Source organism: Eleutherodactylus coqui, chromosome 2 (assembly GCF_035609145.1).
Source record: "Eleutherodactylus coqui strain aEleCoq1 chromosome 2, aEleCoq1.hap1, whole genome shotgun sequence".
In the NCBI taxonomy this organism is placed as follows: Eukaryota; Metazoa; Chordata; class Amphibia; order Anura; family Eleutherodactylidae; genus Eleutherodactylus; species Eleutherodactylus coqui.
In genome coordinates this window covers 137,383,444-137,401,055 of record NC_089838.1, presented here as the reverse complement: position 1 = coordinate 137,401,055, position 17,612 = coordinate 137,383,444, and the positions used below count along the sequence as shown (strand labels likewise).

At 43.2% G+C, this 17,612-nt stretch overlaps 1 protein-coding gene across 1 annotated transcript in view; it reads left to right on the top strand.

Annotated features, from left to right (window-relative positions):
• The window catches only part of ZFC3H1 (zinc finger C3H1-type containing), a 68,093-nt gene extending 58,004 nt beyond the window's left edge, over positions 1-10,089 (top strand). The window contains exons 26-35 of the mRNA XM_066591641.1: positions 51-249; positions 2,320-2,414; positions 3,716-3,826; positions 5,182-5,286; positions 5,366-5,531; positions 5,668-5,768; positions 7,071-7,172; positions 7,717-7,756; positions 8,908-8,970; positions 9,103-10,089. Coding sequence (XP_066447738.1) covers positions 51-249; positions 2,320-2,414; positions 3,716-3,826; positions 5,182-5,286; positions 5,366-5,531; positions 5,668-5,768; positions 7,071-7,172; positions 7,717-7,756; positions 8,908-8,970; positions 9,103-9,231 — 1,111 coding nt within the window. The 3' untranslated portion in view covers positions 9,232-10,089. The remainder of the gene's footprint in view (positions 1-50; positions 250-2,319; positions 2,415-3,715; positions 3,827-5,181; positions 5,287-5,365; positions 5,532-5,667; positions 5,769-7,070; positions 7,173-7,716; positions 7,757-8,907; positions 8,971-9,102) is intronic.
• The last annotated feature ends 7,523 nt before the right edge of the window (positions 10,090-17,612 follow it).

Here is a 17,612-nt window from a genome sequence, read left to right as displayed (position 1 = left end):
TGTTGGAGGTCTGCTATGGAGACTGACTGACTTGGTTTTTTCTCTTTAAGGCATTTTGCTGCAGTGAACCTTTGTAAACAGCTCCTGGAGACTTCTAGCGGAAACTGTGATTTACTGGAGTCTTTATGCTCCGTGTACATGAAGAAAGGCCAGCCAGAACACGCCATTGATGTCTGGATCTCTGCATTCAGAAATCATCTTTGGAACGCACAAATCTTCTATAATGTCTGCAAATTCCTAGTACAGCAGGTAAATGGCATAGAAATTATTAGTGCTGCTCTAAGCAGGAGATGCACGGGCCCTTCACTCACTGACAGATCATCTGACAAAACATAGAACTAATTTCATGTTCACTATTACATTGTTGTTGCTCTCCCAAACAGAAATAAGAGTCTTGCGGAGAAGATGAGTTTTGGTGGCTAACAAAAAGAACTGCTGTTACAGTAATGGCCCTTTAACACGGGATGATTATCGTTTAGAATCATCGAATTTCACCACACCCACAAGAATCTGAAGATAATCATCCTGTGTAAACGCATGCAAGAATTGTTCAGTCGTTTGGTTTCGGCATGCAGAAAACTGAACAACGAGCCGTTCATTGTAAACAGCAGTCGTTCACTTTTGACTGTCTGCTTACTGTGAATGGAGGCGGGTGTGGGGAGAACGATCCTCAGCCCGCTCCGCCTGCATTCCGGCAGCGCTGTGAGTGACGCCAGCGATTCTCCCTCCTGTGCAATATTTTTTTTTAATGGTTTAACATAATTTCTTTTTGTTAGCCAATAGAAGGTATTGTATCTGGAAGATTTGGTTTGTCTTCCAGAGAGCAGTAACATTTGTTCTGGCAAACACAGTAGCAAACTTTTTCTCTTTTCACTGCTGCATTAATGCACACCAACAACCAACACTTTCAGGTGGCTCTTTGGAATAAGCTGCCGTGTTATGATAAATAGCACGATTTCTGGCCATTCACTATTGTCTGTATTTTTCCCCAGTTTCCCCTCAGCAGGCTCCCATACCTTTCACACACACATACAGAAGAAGATATCTTGTTCTCGTTTCTTTCGGTCACACACCCTTACTAGAAAGCTGCTGCAGCTGTCTCCGCTTCTCCTTTCTCCGCTGCAGCTTCCTCTACCCTTCTATAGACCTTTATGGGCAACATGAGAAAACGCTCTGCTCTACTTTCTGTTATCTACCTTGGTGTGTCTGTTACTAGAGGAAAACTTCACATGACAACAGGCAGTGGACAACAAGTTAGAAGGAAGTTTAATTTCTTGGTCATTGCATTTGGGGACACAGATCCAAGGTAATCGGCTGCTTGTCACTAGAAGGTGTGACACTGGGAGGAAAGTAAAAGCTGGCTCCTCCTATACAGGCTATACCAAGTGTGCAGGCACTGAGCTAACTAGTTTAAGCTTATTGACAATAGGGGACAAATACAGATCTGGTGTCCAGATCCATTCTACACCATTTTTTTTGTTCCCTTATAGGTCAGGCAACAGAATGTTGGGCCTCTGTTTTCCCCATGGTGAGGAGAGGGAATATTGCTGAGGAAATCATATGGTCTCCTCTCGCTTGCCAGTGGCTGGACCATGGAGACCCATTACCTAGAAGACACAATTTAAAAAAAAAAATCCCATCTTTGCTGCCAGGGAAAACAGAAGAAATGTAGGCTGTGCACCCACCTATCCTAGTGGATGACTGTCCGAGCAACCCCAGCCGTCTGCCCAGCAAAGCATGATGTGTCACAGTGAGGCCTACCTTTCATGCCCTTTTACTAATCCTTTCCAGGAGTAAAGTCTCCAAGCATGGCAAAACGGGCAGTGTTTTGACTAGATCTCATCGGTGGCCTTTATCCAACCACCAGCTGCTTGGGAACACATTCATTCATTCCCCCGGCTTTCCAGCCAGTGGGGATTCTAAGTTATTGAATCCCTGGCTTGCAGCTTACTCTCTGCCGTCGGGGTGTTCTCTAATCCAGAGCCCAGTTTACAGTCCGTTTTCTATTCTGGAGGCAATTGGAGACTATTCCAATCTAAGTCCTGGTGTGTGATCTTCTGACCGCCGAAATAAGTGTCATATTTAGGCCGAAGTCAGCCACCCAATATCCAAAGCTATTGAGAATTAACTTGACGAACTGAAGTGAGGACCACTTTTCTCGTCCACAAACTTTAGAAACTTGTGAGATGACTAACACACAGAAATAAAGGTTTAGTTAAAAAGAATTTAAAAAAAACTAAACAAAACCCCTCAAATTCTAATACATTTTGAAAATCCTTTTTGTAACACAAGTTGACCTAAAAACCTTTACATTTTCAGGACCATTTAGACTGTGTCTCATCTTTAATGGAAGGATTTGTATTGACGTTCTTTGAAACCACTAACGAACAATATACTCCAGCAGATCTTTTGAGGTAAATCTACAAGACCAGTCCTACACATGGCAGACGTCCCTCTTAAAATGTTTTTTCCACCCAGGTTGTACCTGATTCCCCTATAGTGCAAATTCCAGTCTGATACGTTGCCTATGAGTCGCTACAAATGTATCTATAATCTGTATTTGGCTTTACCTGGATCCTTGACTAAGCTGCTATCCCTAAACAAGATGGAAAACCCACAGTGTAATATTGCTCTCGAATATCTGTAGGCCTATTCAATTACAACAGCGAGACTTGTTCCTACACAGGTTTGTCCCTACCATCATGATGACTATAGTGATGCAGAGGTATGGATGTACCCGCACAGTGTGTATGCACCTTCTATCATGCTGGTTGCATTGAATCTATGTTTATATATCTGGGAAATGCATTAAAGGCGTGTGCAGCCCCAATGTTTTCTATCCTGCCAAGGGTGGTGGAAAAAACAAACTCTTCACCCAATCCTCCTCCACTTGTATTTTGCAGGTGACTGGTCCCCTTACTGCTCTCTACCTACTGTTGTAACAGCGCTGACATTCTAACACAGGACACTGACCGCTGCAGCTAGTCACAGATTATTGGCTGCAGCAGTCATGTCCCTGATGTCAGTGACCTCATCGCTGCTGTGGTGGGAGCGACAGTGGATTGGGTGCGGTTGAGTTATGTCTTTTTTTTTTTTCATTACCCTGGACAGGTTTTAATCATTAAGTGGGGCTAGATAACCCCTTATAGTTTTCCTGGGCTGCCAGTTCAGTACAGTGCTTTATTGATGAAATACCCGCTCCGCTCCATTCCCACATGGCCGCCTATGACTTACCGCAACCTACAGTTTCTGCTGTGTGGACCAGGAGTGACTTTATCTACTCATTCCTATTATGGCCTCAATGTGAGTCTCCTAAGAATGAATAGAGATAGTGAGTCCTGATCTGGTGTGGTGAGCATTTCATCCAATATAGTGATTGTTAAAGGGGTTTTCTGCCCTAGTAGGCACTGTATAACAATTGCACCCTGGGGAAACGACTAATTTGCATGTCTATCTATCTATCCCATTCTTATGATAAGGCAAGAACAATAGTGATTTCAAGTTTTCTCCAGTCTCCCTCTAAAGCCGTGAACAGATGAGGATCACTTTACAGCAGCCTGAAGGCGGAATATCCGAGTCTTTGATTTGCTTTTGCTTATGAAGAGAAAGATTGTGATGATGATACGATAACATGTTTTTTTCATGGTTTCTATTTTAGTTTCTGAAGACTCAAGATACTGTGAAGATATAACAAATATATTGCTTTGATTTTTAGATACCTCTTAAATTTCTCAGTGCCACTAGATTTCATAGCACCAGCATTTAAAAATGGCGGACCTCTCACCGTTTCAGATATGCAAAGACCGTACCTCTGGCTTGTTTACTGGTGAGCACAACTGCAGCTATTGCACACCTCAAGTTATACTTTATCAGAGACGCCCTTTTGATTATTGCAGTTTTTCTGTATGGAAAGTGTAGACCTGTGATCCCAGAGTGCAGCATAAAATCAAAAGTTTTTATAAGTTTTCCACGGATCAGTTTCAGTGTGAATCCACATTAGAATGGGATAATTGAGCAGCCTGAGCGACCTCTGCTCAGGCTTGGTCATCAGGGCTAGACTAACCAGGGCCAGTATTTCAAAAGTTACCAAACTTGTGGGGTTTTCTCATACAATAGTGTCAAGAGTATACAGAGAATGTTATGATCAGGAGAAGCATCCTGGTGAAGGGAGATCCTCTGGATATAAACAACTTGTCAACGTAAGGAGTAAGAGGTGGATGCCAAGAATTGTTCTGCTGAACAGGCACTGCACAGTTGAGCAGATTGACATTGGAATACAGCACTGTTGCTCCAACTAATGGGTCTGAACGTACAATTCATCATTCTTTAGCATCGGTGGGCTATAACCAAATGACCAGTTCAAGTGCCATTACAGTCTAAGACCTCATGCACACGGGTGGATTTGCATTGCTGAATCCGAACCGGGTGTCCGCATGCGGGTTCCGCAGCAAATACTGCCCATAGCATGCTATGGAAAAGTGATTCTTCATGCACACGAGATGAAAAATCGCAGCATTCTCCATTTTTGCGTGGATTCTGCACTGACTGCTTCCATTGAAGTCAGTGGAAGCGGTCTGATCCGTAGCCCTTCTGCAGTTGACATTGCAGAAAGGTCGCAGATTCCGCGTCATCGCTAGGCGATGGCACTGGAAAAACATGTACAGATGAAGAAAAAGAAAAGCGGGAACATGCGGACGATGGTGCTGCCGGAATCTGACCCATCCGTGTGCACAAGGCCTAAGGGAAGCAGAAAGGACAGACTCCTTTGGGCAAAAATTGGAGCAGTGGAAAAATATCGCCTAGTCAGATGAATCCAGATTTTCATTGCAACATGCTGATGGGAGGGCCGAAATTTGGCACAAACAGTATGAATCAGTGAGCCCTTACTGTTAGGTGTCAACATTGCAGGGTGGTAGAAGTGGAGTAATAATGAGGGAGATGTGTTTTCTTGGCACACCCTGAGCCCCAGTGTATGGATGCTACTACAAACCTTGGTGGTTCTGAAGGCCGAAGGAGGTCCAAAGTGCCTCTATATGAATATCTCTAGTGCACCCATTGTAGTTTGCTAAGTGTGCATTAGTATTCATGATGATCAAATGTTGCTGTTAAGTCTTGTACAGTTTGTTGTCTGTCATGTGATCTATAAACCTCGCTGATATGAAGTTACCTGCTAACTTTCAGCTTGTGGCAGTCTCTTCACGCCACCAGAGAGGAGGCCGTGGACGCCTATGAAGCCGCACTAGGGGCTGTGATGCAGCAGGACATCCTACAGAAGCTTTGGATGGAGTAAGTATCCACAGTGTTTGTATGTACTAATGGTCACCTCTACAAGTGTCCTAATAATTACTGGCCCTTTTCGTTTCAGTTATCTTGTCTTTACTAACAGCAAAATAGCAGGATGCCGAAATAAAGTTCAAGATACTAAGCATTTTACAGATTTAGTTAACAGATGCTTAATGACTGTTCCCACGCGGCAGCCCACTCCTTTTAGCACAGCCCAATACTGGACCAACTATGAGTTCCACAATTCGGTAAGGTGTCAATGACTACAGCTAGATTTACATGTAAATGCACTGCCAATACCATTCATGTTTTAAGCAAAGTGTAGACTGAATAGGAGAACTTGCCATAAGGCTACATTCCCTTATCTATGATTCACATTTCCAGGTCATTTACTTCTATTTAAGCTGCGTATCACAAACGCTGCATTCTAAGATACTGGAACGCTTCTCCTCCATGATGCCTATGAATCTTGGACTTGCACTCAGGTCAGTGGGTTATGCTGTCATGCTGGTAATATCGAAGGCATGAATTGTGGTTAAATGATCTTATTTCAAAGGTTTACATTTACGAAGTTTGTGATTATTGGTCACCACTGATAGGTTAAAGGGGTTGTCTGCCCTCTAGTGCTTTTTACAGTTTTTATTTAGTTATGGAATAGATAGATATACAACTTTCTAATGTACATGTATTTAGAATTCAGCTCACACCCCTTTCTTACATTAGTGGAGTTGCCCCTATCTGCACAGTAGAATGGTATGGCCCATAGACAGGTCTGTCCATAGTAATTGCCGTCAGTTATGTGACCCCCCCCTGATGTTGAACTGACCCTGATCAGTTATCTACAGTGTTTTCATGACAATAAGACCTACCCAGGTTTTCCCGGAAAGGGGGGGTTGAAATATAAGCCTTGTCCTAAAAATACATCTTAGCTACACTACATGGAAAAAAAGAAATATTCACCTTGCAGGCAGCGTCCCTGTCCCTCTCGCTGCTCTTCAGGCGCGCCGGCAGTCTTCAGTGTCGTCCTCAGCATTGAAAGATCATTCTCTTCCTGGTAAAGTTGGTTGAATACCCCGCCTCCAGCAAGAGATTGCTGTGATTGGCTCAGGACCGTAGCCTCAGCCAATCACAGGTGGAGCTTGATGAGCCAATCGCAGCCATTCAATGAATGACACCCCCTGAAAATAAGACACTGTGCCTCTTTTGGGGCAAAAAATATAAGACCATGTCTTATTTTCAGGGAAACACAGTAGTAGGTGAATAGTGGATAACTGAAGAACTCGCACAGTATTACTACCTGCAGCGTCATCTTATATTTTTCACCATCTCTTCTGTGTGGCGGTTTTCTTTTTCAGTTGACTTTATTAACCGCAGCATGACATCACCTGGAGGCCTCATCAAAGAACTTTTTTTTTTTTTTTATATATCTCTCCAATTAATCCAAAGTTTTCTGTCATTAAACGCCTATAGCTACAGGGTAGTACAATAGGATTTGTGATGATACCTTGTAGTGCAGCACATTTAGGCTGGGTTCACATAGGGGGGCGGAGTTTCCTTGCGGGACTTGCGCCCTGTGTGACTGCAGCCTTATAGGGACGAGCGATGTAAGTTTTTGTGCGCTTTAAAAAGTGCGAAACTAGAGTGCAGGACTCTTCATTCTCTTCTGCTGAAAGGACAAATGATAATTTAAGCATTAACCTCCAGGTTTAGAAACCTGACTTAGTCACATAAGTGTGCTTACATTTCTAGTGACAATATACAGCATTTACTACAATATTTGTTCACAGGGTACTTAAGCAAGAAATGGATGACAACAATATACAAATTGTGAAAATGCAATCCAAGATGTTAACGTATAACTTCCCAATGTGCCTGACCGTCTGGAAAATGTAATGTACTAAATGTTTATTTTTTTCATTGTCTTGTAATATGCAGGTAAAGCTGATTTATATGCTGAATTACCCCTCCACTAAGTGTTAAGATGTGTGTGATTTGTTTTTTTTTGTCTAGGGGCATTCTTCATTTGTTTGTCTGTTTTTTGTTTCTTTTCTCCCCTAATCATGACTGTTGCTACATTTTGTCATTATTTATTGTGTTTAAAAAAGTTTATTTTGAAACTTTCAGGCCTCATTTACATATTTTGGTGGGTATTTTGTATCAGTATTTATAAGCCACAACCAGGAATGAAACCTACGGAGAGCAAAATGTATATATTGGAATATCGTCTATTCCGTATTTACATGGGACTCCTGGTGTTGGCTTACAAATGCTGAAGCAAAATACTGCTGTGAGTGAAGCCCAAGTTTGAAACGTCCGTTGCTTTTTATGCAGGTTACTTAGTTCTGCTTAACTCTTATCTTATGTTATGGTATTGCTCAACTGCTTTGGGTAACAAAGACATATAACATGATTTATTTTGTGTTGTGCCTTTAGAGCCATTGCAGTGGAAACGTTCTTGAAGGGACATAAGGAGGTGAGGTCCTTTTTTTTTTTTTTTTTCTTAAAAACTCAATTTCTGTTAGTTGTGCTTCACTGGTCCCCTAGTAATAATAATATAGAACAGCCTTAGGCTGTGTGTACATGGCGCAGAAATTTCCGCAGCTGTCTCTAATATCTGAATGGAGTTTGTAATCTATGACCACGCTGTAAAAGCCTGCGCATTTGTGTGTGTGCGGAACACGTTGCATGTAAACGTGCCATTACTCTGAAAAGGGGGTGAAACTCACAGTAAAATGTCCATTTCCTTCCTTTTTTTCCCCCCTCGGTTGGATCCGTCAACAGATCAGCAGATTTTCAATAGGGCTTTCATTACAATTTGAGTCTTATTATAGTTTAAGGTTTCTGACACTCTTGCCTTCTGTCCAAGATGAGCCTGAGCGACTCGAACGCAACTTGCATCGGACATCTTTCCGTGTGCTGTCTGATATACAGATTCCCCACGCATTGACATGCATTTGCTTGTCCTAATTCTCTTCTGTGATATGGATTTGAATAATACCTGCAATTAGTTTTTTCATGTAGACTACTGGTGCGCATAAAAAACAGCTTTTTTTGCATAGCCCCCTACGCTACAATGGGTCCGTGTGCTGTCTGAGATTTAACACGGACTCAAATACGCCAGTGTGCCTGAGGCCAAACCACTTTCCATCAGGATCGGTTTCTTTGCGATCAAACCAAAAGTTCTTGTTGGATTTATTGCTTTCACAATGTAAGTCTATGCCAAGCGGGTGCTACAGAATAAGCGTTCTGTTGGACGTTTTTTGCTTTTCCAAGTATTGGTTATATACAACAGTATGCAGTTTATTTAAAAGAAAGGGAAAAAAATCAAAACCTGTAGTATGGACATTTTTTTTTTTTTGTGGTCGCCTCAATTAAATATATGGAGGCGCATTAAACAGCCATTGACTGGATGTGAACATAGCCTACCCTAGAAAGTGTATAGTTACCACACACTCCCCTATTAACTTATTGTACTGTACATCTATATACATGCCACTTCCATACATGTCACAGGTCCCAACACTGGAATGGAGACTATAAAGTTATCTTTTTTGGAAGGGGTCGGGGAGGGGTGTTGGTGGTGTGGATCCATCTTTCCCTACTCAAATGTATCTTGTTTTTCAGGTCCAGCACTTGTATCAAAGGGCCCTGCAGAAGTTGCCTCTGTGTGCTGAGCTCTGGAAAGATGTAATGTTTTCTTCTGTTCTTTTTCTCTAATGGGGTTGTATTAGCTTTCTCTTTGCTTGCCATATCTGTAGGTGTGTGTACAGGTATGGCACGGCACAGGCCTTACCACGTGTGCTTCCCCATCTTTTGCAGCAACTCTTGTTTGAAGCATCAGAAGGAGGTAAAACTGATAACCTGAGAAAACTAGTTTCCAAGTGCCAAGAGGTTGGAGTCAGCCTAGATGAGCTCTTAAATTTAAACACAGAAAGCAGGAATCGCTGAACACTGGTTGCAGTCAGGCCAAAGTCTTACTCTAAATTGCCAAAACGGTCAACAATAGTTTGATTCAGATTAGGCTGTGAAAGCTCCGACCTACTCTGAGTCAACCGTGCTTTCTGTAACTCCACACATATACTGCCCACCTTTAAACTGGAGACATGACTTCCCAACTCAGGCCTGCTTCATGGCCCCACAAGATACTCTATACATCATGTACGTAAGTATAGTTCATCTAAATGACTGCTGTTTTTATTGTTTGTCTGTTTTGTCTTTATTCTCCTCCCCTTCTCCTCATTTATTTTACAATCCCCATTCGTTGTGATGTTTTTCACTTGCTTGACTCTCTCACTGATGCCTGTGAGACCCCGTGTCTGACATTAGTTATGGGGGCTGCTGTTTACAATCTAAAAGCAATCAGTCTCTCATTCTAAATCTTTAACCAATTTGGTCATTTCTTGTTTTAATATAACGGTGGGAGATTTCAGGGAATTTGAGTTAATGCAAAAAGCAGCAGGTCTTCAGCAAAGACCATCAGTCTGCTAAGTGCACTCGAGGGATTTTTTTTTCTTTCTTTTCTTTTTCTTTTCCTTTCCATATTTCTGCATTTTGGACTTTAAAGCCGAGACTGTTAAACTTGAAGACAAAAGATACTAAATGCAAAATGCCAGTGCATCAGAGCCGAAGAGTGGTCAGTTATGTGCAATTTTTTCTTTGTGAAGAAGTTTAATTTATAATAAAGTTTAACAGTTTAAAGTAAAATATATAATGGAAGAAATGTTTTGTATTACAGTACTACCTTGTGTAGTATCCAAATGTTTATGCAAACCTATTTTATGATTAAATTTTTTTTTTTAAATAAAACTCGTGTGCGTTTTTGGTTTTTGTTTCTCTTTTTATATACTATGGGTTTGTTGTATTGTCCATTCTGTTTGAATTGAAGAAATCCTCATACAGAAAAAAAGGGTCACACATAGCTGCATGGGTTAAGGTAGCAAAACAATTATAGGTTCTGTTATATGCTTGAAATACGCTGCACTTTAGAAAAAATCATTTTAACCCTTTGCAATCCAATTTAGGATACAAGGATTCCTCGGGGTTTTTTGTCTTTCTGCTATTTATACAATGGCGCCACCTGCTGGCTAGAGCCAGTACTGCGGTATTGGACATGCTGGAGAGTTCCCCAACAACAGAGCGGCCAGTAATATACAGTAAGAATACCCTGTCGGACGTCTTCCGACATCGGAGCTGTACAGCCTTCAATCAGAATGTCTGAAGACGTCAGACAGTGGATTGGAAAGGGTTCAAAAAAATGCCCAAAAGTGCACTGTTTGTAGGGTTTCATAATTCCCTATTGACTTACAGCAAATTATCTGGCTGTAGTGTTTTTTGTTTTTTTTACTGGGTAAAAAAAGACACTCCAGGAAAAACGCTGCCAGGTAAAACACTCTGTAAAGGCACCTATAAACGGCTTCTCAGTAGTACAAAACTATATGTAAAGGAACAGCAAACGTGAGGGATGCAGACCCTTGGGATGACAGGCATGCAAAATACAAACCTAGAGAATCAAACATAGCGTTCTCTAGTTCACTCCTGTAAAGTAGTAGCATTTTATTATACATCTGTGAACGCAAGCGGGTGACAACTTCAAGCTGCACAAGAAACAGCGAACAGCCGTTGGGAATGAATCCTGGAAGGAGTTTTCCACGCTTTAAAAAAACCCAAAAACTTGCGTTAAGGGTCATGTGCACACAGGGGAATATAATGTGGATTTCTCGGCGTTGATTCCATTTCTAAAACTGCAGCCTACTGGGAAATGTCATTAGTATTACTAAAACTATCACTAGCCTGGTAAATTGTAGATGTTATCACAGTGGGGACATCTTGTACTCCTGAGTCTTAAGCTTCCTGGCAACCCCTTTAATCATAGCATCATTTCCAGAAATGACCAGACTAGCACCCTGTCACACGGCGTTGGGTCATGTGCTAGAGATCCCTGCAAACAAAGTTTTTAAGATATAAATTATAAAAATATAGATTAATAAAAAGTCACTATGCACGATTATCCAAATTCCCAAATTTCTTATCCCATATTGCTACATCAAGAAAATAATAAATCCTGTTGTATGTTGCATATAGGAGGCAATATATGATTGGACAATAGATATCGCATTATCAATTGTACCACCTAGCTTCTGTCAAGGATCCTTACTTTGGGTAGCCAATAGAGATGAGCGAACGTGCTCGGCCACGCCCCTTTTTCGCCCGAATACCGCGATTTTCGAGTACTTCACTACTCGGGTGAAAAGTACTCGGGTGCGCCGGGGGGCGGGGAGAGGCGTGGCGGGGAACAGGGGGGAGCCCTCTCCCTCTCCCCCCCCCCCCCCCCCCCCACTCCCTGCTGCAACCCCCCGCGCCGCCACGGCGACCCCCGAATTTTTTCGCCCGAGTACGGAAGTACTCGAAAATCGCGGTATTCGGGCGAAAAAGGGGCGTGGCCGAGCACGTTCGCTCATCTCTAGTAGCCAAGTATTACAATCTTCTGAGTTGGAATATATTTATAGGGGATCTCAAGGATATCTCATTAGTAAGGCTCATTGTTTTGGCCGTTGCCTGAATCTTTCTCTTGGGTGGTTTATTTTGCAGTTTATGATTGTTCTGTCGTTGCTGTAACAAAATCGGCTATCTATACAGTTATCGGAGTCTGTGCTTATACACAGCAGTCAATTTGAACAAGTAATATAAAGGGTGGATAGGGCAGCAGTAGCTTCAGCTTCTGAGTCGGGTAGATTCCAGAATACATTTGAAAACGCCCCTTAAAGGGCTACTCCAGAGAAAAAATATTTTTCCATTCCCTCAGCTGATTGCCTTTGACATGCTGGATGCCTCCTATATGTATATTGCAGTCACTTCATGCAGTGCAGCCTCCTGTCTGATACTACTTGGACACCATCTTTGATGTTTAAATTTCTTCCTGCTTTCTCTTCTGCTGTGCTGTGCCAGAAATTCCAGGATGCATCAGTACAGCGTCAAATGACCAGCTAGAGCTAGTACCATCTCTGCCTGCTGGTAGAACACATTACCTTTTTGTATTCAACTGAAAAAGCTAAAGATCATAAGTATACAGCCTGGAAGATGAACTATCATCTTTCATTATAACTGTGTGACAGGGGCCTCTAGCCATCACCAGTAACTGATAGGAATTTATGTCCCCACCTGTGAAAGAGTGCGTGTGAAAACAGTACATATAATTTTGTCATACAAGACGTTCTGCTGACTGAAATATGGACTTCTGGACAATAAATAGAGACAAGTAAATATCAGATGGTCACAATGAGATCACATGACCTACCTGAAGAGAAGAACTATCGGAATCTTCACATAAAGAAGAATAAACAAGGTAATACTAGCTGACTTGGATATACTGGGGGACTAGTTGCATCATGAATGACAAAGTGTAAAATTGGAAAGAAATAGTCAAATATTGTTTGGGATGTATGGTTTTTGTTGACATAAATAAAAACTGCTCAATCTTCTGACTGATTCTTGGTATCTGGAAGTAACTTCAAATTTTGGACTTGTCAAAGCATCCACCCTTAGTCTATATGCCAGCCTTTCATACTCTTTGCATTCAGTTGGCATAAGTTTCCATTCTTGGTGGAGCACTTTCCAGAGAGGTTTCTCACTCCTGGATTGCTATTTGAAACATGGGCTAACTTCAAAGTTCTGGAGGGTATTGTAGGTACCCCACAAAGATTTAGTCGCAGATCAATGTTGCGTCCTAATGTAGCACATTTAAAGCACAGCCAGGTAACTAAATATAAATGGGGTTTATTTTAAAAGAAACCTATCACATCCTATAAGCACCATAACCAAAGCTATGGTGCTTGTAGCACATTGAGTCTGAGGTTGTGCTTTTCATACTTACGGGGCTCTATTTCTATACGGTAATCCCTGGAAGTCAGTTCTTTGTCTATGAGCGGGTCTCTCTTCTTTCAGGCAGTACACACGTACTCCTATAGAGAACAGTGGGAGAACGGGCACACTGACTGAAGAATCTAACCTGGGCAGTGACTTTCAAGGGTGATCGCATGAGAATAAACAGCCCAGTAAGTATAGAAGGTCCACCCCTAGTTTCGATGTCCCCGTCCTATAAACACCATAACCTAGTTTTATAGTGCTTATAGACATGACAGGTTCCCTTTAATTTCTTGTTTCTTATCTAGTGCCAACATATACCGTAGTACTGTACAAACAGTGTCTCAATTCACATTAGTCCCTGCTCCCAGTGCTGCTCATAATCGAATTTCCCTCTGACATCTTGACAGCATACACTTGGAGGTTGCTTACCTGCTGACCTGATGGGACAGGAAAAGGCAGAGCATAAAAGGCACCTCCCCTCCACCAACACCAGTGCTTTTCCTGTCCCTCAAAGGACAGCAGCGCAGAGCTCCAGCGATGCTGTCACATGCCAGAAGACTTACCGGACGCAGCAGCTGCATCTACTTCTGGCAGCCCCTGTTACCTCAGTGGGAAGGACCCCATTTGGGTGTGGACCGGGATCCAAGGACGGACTTCTCGGTTCCACAGCAGCTGTCATCTCTGGGTTTCCTGACAGCGCGGTAACGGCAGATGTTCCACAAGGGGGCGTGGCACCAAACTTAAAATTTTAAAGCTCCCTGCACTAGGGCAAGACCCTGGTGCTTCTCTACACGCTGGAGATTGATTCTAAGGACAGGATTCCATCTCACAAGTGCAGGATGTCGGCCAGTGAGGACCCAAAGAATCTTCCAACTGTAAGTGGTCCTGTGGGCCAACGTACAGACACCTGCACTACATACACTTCTTTACTAACAGAGTTCTCCCTTGTCATTTCCCTTAAACGCCACACTAAAACAACTGATCCTGAATGAGTGCTGTTGTGTGGATCAGGCTCCGCTAATCTCCAAGAAGTGGCAGCCCTCTCCAATACTTCGAGAAGGGCAGTTTGGGAAAGGAGTGGGCTGGAGACCTAACCTCCAAGAACAAGTTGTGCGCCCCACCCTTTCGGGGTTCACGCATCTTTGGACCAGACCTGGATCGCCTGCTAGAGAAGGTAGCGGACAAAAACCAGGGTCTGCCAGCCATCAGACCACCTAAAAAACCCTTCAATCCACATCCCACGTCTACAACCTACACTGGGAAAGGAAAGACCGGAAGGTGGTCTTATTTGAAGGGAGGAAGGGGTAAGACTCTTACCGTTGTCCCTCAACCCGCATTTTCGTGGGCGGAAGATTAGCTAATTTTTCTGCTAGCTGGCGAAACATCACCACTGGATAAATGGGCTCTACACCTGGTGGCAGAGGGGTACAAGATTGAACTAGAATCTCGCCCCCCTGATCGATTTCCTTTAACCTCGACACAGTCTCCAACCCTGGAACAGGCTCTACTTAAGCCTGGTAGATCTTGGCGCGGTTATCCCGGTCCCTAAAAGCAAACGGGGGAAAGGCTTTTATTCACCCCTTTTTCTGGTTCCCAAACCAGACGGCTCCCACCGCACAATAATTAACCTCAAAGAACTGAACAAATTTATTCAGTATAGAAAATTTAAAATGGAAACTATTAAAACCGCAACACCCCTGATTGCCAGGAATAATGTAATGGCCACGATTGACTTAGTGGATGCTTATTTTCACATCCCCATTCACGTCAACTCGCAAAGGTTCCTGAGATTTGCGTTGAGAGTGGAAGGGGAAATCCGTCACTTCCAGTTTATCTGCCTCCCATTTGGAATCTCCTCAGCCCCTCGGATCTTTTCCAAAGTGGTGATTGAGATGGTAGCTTTTTTTACGCAATTACGGGATCATTATCGGCTTATCTGGATGACTTCCTGCTAGTGGCGGATTCCCCAACTATTCTGAGATCACACTTGGCTTCCACACTTCAGCTTTTTAGGGACCTGGGTTGGATCATTAATGATCCGAAATCCAACATGGAACCGGAAACCCGGAAGAAATTCCAGGGAGTCCTCTTGGATTCACATCTCCAAAGTTCATCCCTTCCTCCTCTAAGGAAACAGCTCATTTTAGACGAATGTTCCACTCCATATAAAAAATCTAGAGTAACAATAAGAGAGGCAATGCAGATTCTGGGGCTAATGACTTCATGTATTGGAGTAGTTCCCTGGGCCCAATTCCACAGTCGTGATCTCCAGGCACTTATTCTTCAAAATTGGGATAAGTTACAGTCCTCACTAGACCAGACAATCCCTATTTCCGCTAGGGCCAGATCCTCACTCCGCTGGTGATTGTTCTCAGATAACCTTTCGCGGGCATCTGAATGGAACCTGGAACCCGCGATAATAATGGATGCCAGCGCCAAAGAGTGGGGGGCCCACTTTGAAGGCTGTCATATACAGGGTACATGGGACCCTCATGAGAGATCCAGTTTCTCTAACTTTAGAGAGCTTAACGTGGTATGGAAATCCCTACGTAGCCTGCAGTCGCTTTTAGGAATGAAGCATGTGAGGATCTTTTCCGATAACATGACGGCTGTGTCACTCATTCGCCACCAGGGTACCACCAGGAAAACTCTTCTTCAGCACCTGGCGGGAAGGATCCTTCAGTGGGCGCAACTCACAACCAGGTCACTGTCGGCTTTCCACATAAAAGGAGCTGAAAATTTGGCCGTGGACTTTCTAAGCAGGAAGAAAGTGGACCCAGGAGAGTGGGAACTCCATCCCAAGGTGTTCAACCTTCTCGTGACAAAATGACCATAGTCCTTCAGGCCTTCTGCGATTCCCTGTTCGAACCAATTAGTGACCTATCCATCACCTTGCTGACATATAAGGTAGCCCTCCTTGTGACGGTCACGTCAGCTAGACGTGTGGGTGAAATCCAGGCTCTTTCACAGAGACCCCCATACATGAATATTCACCCCAACAAGATTGTATTCTCTTTAGACCCTTCCTTCCATCCTAAAGTCTTGTCAGATTTCCACAGAGGCCAGCCAATAGTCATTCCAGCCTTCTGCCAAAATTTTTAAAACGAAAAGTAGCAAAGGCTCCATAATCTCGACGTTGAAAGAGCGGTACTAGCATTCCTCTAAGCGATGGAAAGTTTCAGGGAAACTGATAAACTTTTTGTTCAATTTCAGGGGCAGGCCAAAGGAAGGGCCGCTTCTAGAGATGCGATCGCCCGGTGGCTCAGGAGAGCCGTTCAGGAGGCTTACAAGGCCAAGGGCATCCCTCCCCCAGAAGGATTGAAGGCCCACTCTACACGAGCGGTGGCATCTTCCTGGGCAGAAAGAGCGCACGCCTCGATCGAACAGATCTGTAACGCGGCCACGTGGACTTCTAGTCATACGTTTATTAGATACTACAGGCTGGATTTAAAATCTAGTCAGGATGTAACCTTTGGGAGAAAGGTGCGTCAAGTAGTAATCCCTCCCTAAAAAAGGCCATGCCAGTTATCTGGTATTCCTCCAAGTGTAAGCCATGTTCATGGTTCTTCCTCTTGGACTGTTTACACAGCTTATTAGGGGCGCACTTTTGCTGTAGGTTTACAGGCCCGAACTCGCACATCGCTATGATGCTGTGAATTCAAGGAACACTCATCTATAATTGTGCGAAAATGGCCTAATAGTTTACTGTGACCCCCTAAAAGAAGTCATTTTCCTAGCTCTGAGCTGCTGGAGCTTTTATAAGTTGATCATGGCCCATGTCTTTGCAGTTGTAATGTTTAACCTAATGCAGCATGCGTGGGGTCATCCAGTTAATTAGAATGGTCTGTAGGCTATGCATGACTACACAGATACATGTTGCCCTTTTTAATGTTCTTTTTCGAGGTGTCTCCTCCAGAACCTAGTAGTTATAGTTATTAGTTAAGCCAGCCCGGAGACATTTAGACTTCAAAGAATCTAACTGAAAAAGAAAATGTGTTATCAACCCTAAACTATAATCCATCAGACCAGATAAAGCAGCATGGCTCTCATTATAACATTCTGCATTTAACCCCTTACTATCAGTCTGGCTTTTGACGACCGTCACTAAGGAGATCATATTTTTCTGCGTTGGCCTTTTTACGGTGCATTGGAATAAGGTCAGTATGGGTGTCCTATGCTGGCTATTGTAGGAGCTCAGCTGTCTGACAGATGGGCTTCTGATCAAACTGAAGTATTACAAAGTACTATATAAACATCACAGAAGACGGATATAGCAATTCATAAAGTCACAGAATGAGGCCACTGATATACAAAATGTAAAGGAATGTGGAAGCACCACATCCCTCAGCATGCAAACAGCCAAATTGCTTTATGGAGGAGCATTGCACAGGTGCAAAATACTGCTGATCAACCATCCACATTTAAGGGATTGGGTCCTCTATCCCAGTGTTCCCCAACTCCAGGCC